The sequence below is a fragment of the Metopolophium dirhodum genome, chromosome 7, assembly GCF_019925205.1.
Source record: "Metopolophium dirhodum isolate CAU chromosome 7, ASM1992520v1, whole genome shotgun sequence".
Classification (NCBI taxonomy): Eukaryota; Metazoa; Arthropoda; class Insecta; order Hemiptera; family Aphididae; genus Metopolophium; species Metopolophium dirhodum.
Window position 1 is genome coordinate 27654536 of NC_083566.1, and position 2498 is coordinate 27657033.

Below are 2498 nucleotides of genomic sequence, written 5' to 3' on the forward strand. Positions count from 1 at the left end.
TCGCAACTTATATTTTATCGCAAATAAAATTACTGAGCTTGGTTATAAAATATTTATATGCCTATTTACTTTAATAGGTATAAGTTCTGAGGTTCGATTTTTATAATATTCAACTAAACAAAAACATAAATACTTGTAATAAGTATCTCATACATAATCATGATAACATAATGAAGTATTTATAGGTATATCTAATTATATTGTACGCGTGTACGAAAATTTAAAATTCAGTTAAATTTCCACCTATTTTTAATTTTTCGATATTAAATAATAGTATTAAGTTTAAAATCGTTTTTGTTTTCTGGCTTCAATCAGAAAACATGACAACGTATATCATATGATAAAGTCAGGCCTTAAAACGGTTTTTTGAAAAACGTCATCATTTGTTATTCTGCAGCCTAACTGTTATAGTCGTTCTAATATTTTGTCTACAATTATAACTTATAACAATGTACTGTGTAAACGAGTTCACCGTCCGGTTGTTGCTGATCACCGTATTGTTGAACTTACGAAAAATTACGGATATTGTGCGCAAATTTTACCAAAACTGGATTGAACTGGAAAACGGTGACCCCAGATTTCACCTGGTTTGTGGCTGTTGCACATCGAAGGACACGCCGGTTGGTCAAGTGAATTGCAACACCGACTTCGTAATAATAACATTATAATAATTTATGTGATTATTCCTGTGTTTAAGGCGAACGACGAGACCGAAGGAAGGATGAAGAGGCACGCATTCACGCAAGTAGATCTTCCGGGATCGCGGCCCCGCCGACGCCGCGGCCGCCGCTCCCAAAAATCCACGTGTCAGCCACAGAATTTCGCCACTGAAAGCGTAGCCGTCGCTCGCTCCGACTTTCCGCGACCGCCTCTGCCGGTACAAAACTTCGGCCCGGCTGTCTACACGACGTGGCAGCCACAGAATTTCGCTACAGAAAGCGTAGCCGTCGCTCGCTCCGACTTTCCGCGACCGCCTCTGCCGGTACAAAACTTCGGCCCGGCTGTCTACACGACGTGGCAGCCACCGAATTTCGCTATGGGACGCGTGGCCGCAGCTCGCTTAAAGTTTCCACCGCCGACGCTGCCGATGCAAAACTTCGGCCCGGCCGTGTACACGACGTGGCAGCCAGCACGACCCCCGAGAATGGTGAGGGTGCCAGCCCCTCGCTTCAGGTTTCCGCGACCGCCGCCGCCGCCAACATATTACGTAGGCCCAGTTCACTGCAGAACAAGCGTGTAAAAACTGTTTTAGTGTGTAAATCATTTTTAAATATTATCTACCTATGTACCTCTATATATTTTCTAAATAAATATTCTTGTAAAATATTAGAACCTATATTTATTGTAATATTATAAAATGTGAAATATGTTATGTATATAAATTTATAAAATATTGTTTAAGTACTGCCCAATATTAATAAATACTTGTCGATGTGAAAACTATTTTGAAATTATTTCTTCGAAAACGTGATAGATATAATAATTTATTTAGTTTATTTGTGTATAAATACTTATAACTAAGTAATAAGTAATAGAAAATAATATTATTTTATGCATACTTACTAAAAGGTAAATGCATCATGTACTTATATAAATTGTATGGAGGAAAGATAGACTCCATAGATAGTGGTTTATTTTAAGTGTTAAAGTTATATCTTTTTTTTTCATCAGCTGTCAAGTAAAATCCCATCAAACTTTATCACAGCAAATTTCCGTTATTGAACATTTCTGAATTTTGAAGTATGACATTTTTTTTTTTTGTCATATTTGTTTTTTATTTGTACAATCTGTATAAAAATATAATTACAATAAGCACAATGGAGGGGTAATACAATTATAGGGCATTGGTCATGGTTGGCTTGAAGAAGAAGCTATTCATTAATAGCACTTCATAACAGGATGGTGGACTAGTCGACTATATAGTAGGTCACGGCACCAACTACGCTTTAAACGTCGGCCAGGGTCGCCCCGGATTGTTCGGGAAGATAGGTTTTGGATGAGAGGGTTTCGGTGATTTGAAAGTTTAAGGTGGAAACGTTTATAAAGGGTTTTGGCGACGTTTTTTACTGTCGGAATGAGGAGGTCCCTGTGGAGGGTATCATTTGTAACATAAAAAGGGGCTTTAGTTATCTGCCTGAGGCATTTGGATTGAAATGTTTGGATTTGGTTTATATTGGAGTCTTTGGCTGAACCCCAGAGTTGGATTCCGTAGGACCAGATAGGTTTGAGGAGTACTTTGTACATGACATTTTTAACGTAATTGAAATATCGCATATAGGTAGTTTGTAGTAATCGATAAAAATATGATCGACAGTAATAATTATTATTTACAAACAAATATTTAAAATGTAACAACATTTTTAGTATGGTAGAACATAAGTAGCGATAGATATGTATTTAGCAAACCGTGTGTCTTTACTATCAAACAATTATTTTCTTTTTTTTAAAATCACTTTGTATTTTTATATTAAGTAAAATTACCCTGAGCTAGATAAAGA

At 36.7% G+C, this 2498-nt stretch overlaps 1 protein-coding gene across 1 annotated transcript; it reads left to right on the top strand.

Annotated features, from left to right (window-relative positions):
- Positions 1 to 431: 431 nt before the first annotated feature.
- On the top strand, positions 432 to 1386 carry LOC132949776 (uncharacterized). Its single transcript, XM_061020848.1, has 2 exons — positions 432 to 620; positions 698 to 1386. The coding sequence occupies exons 1-2, from the start codon at positions 450 to 452 to the stop codon at positions 1238 to 1240; spliced, it is 714 nt and encodes a 237-aa protein (XP_060876831.1). The 5' UTR covers positions 432 to 449; the 3' UTR covers positions 1241 to 1386.
- The last annotated feature ends 1112 nt before the right edge of the window (positions 1387 to 2498 follow it).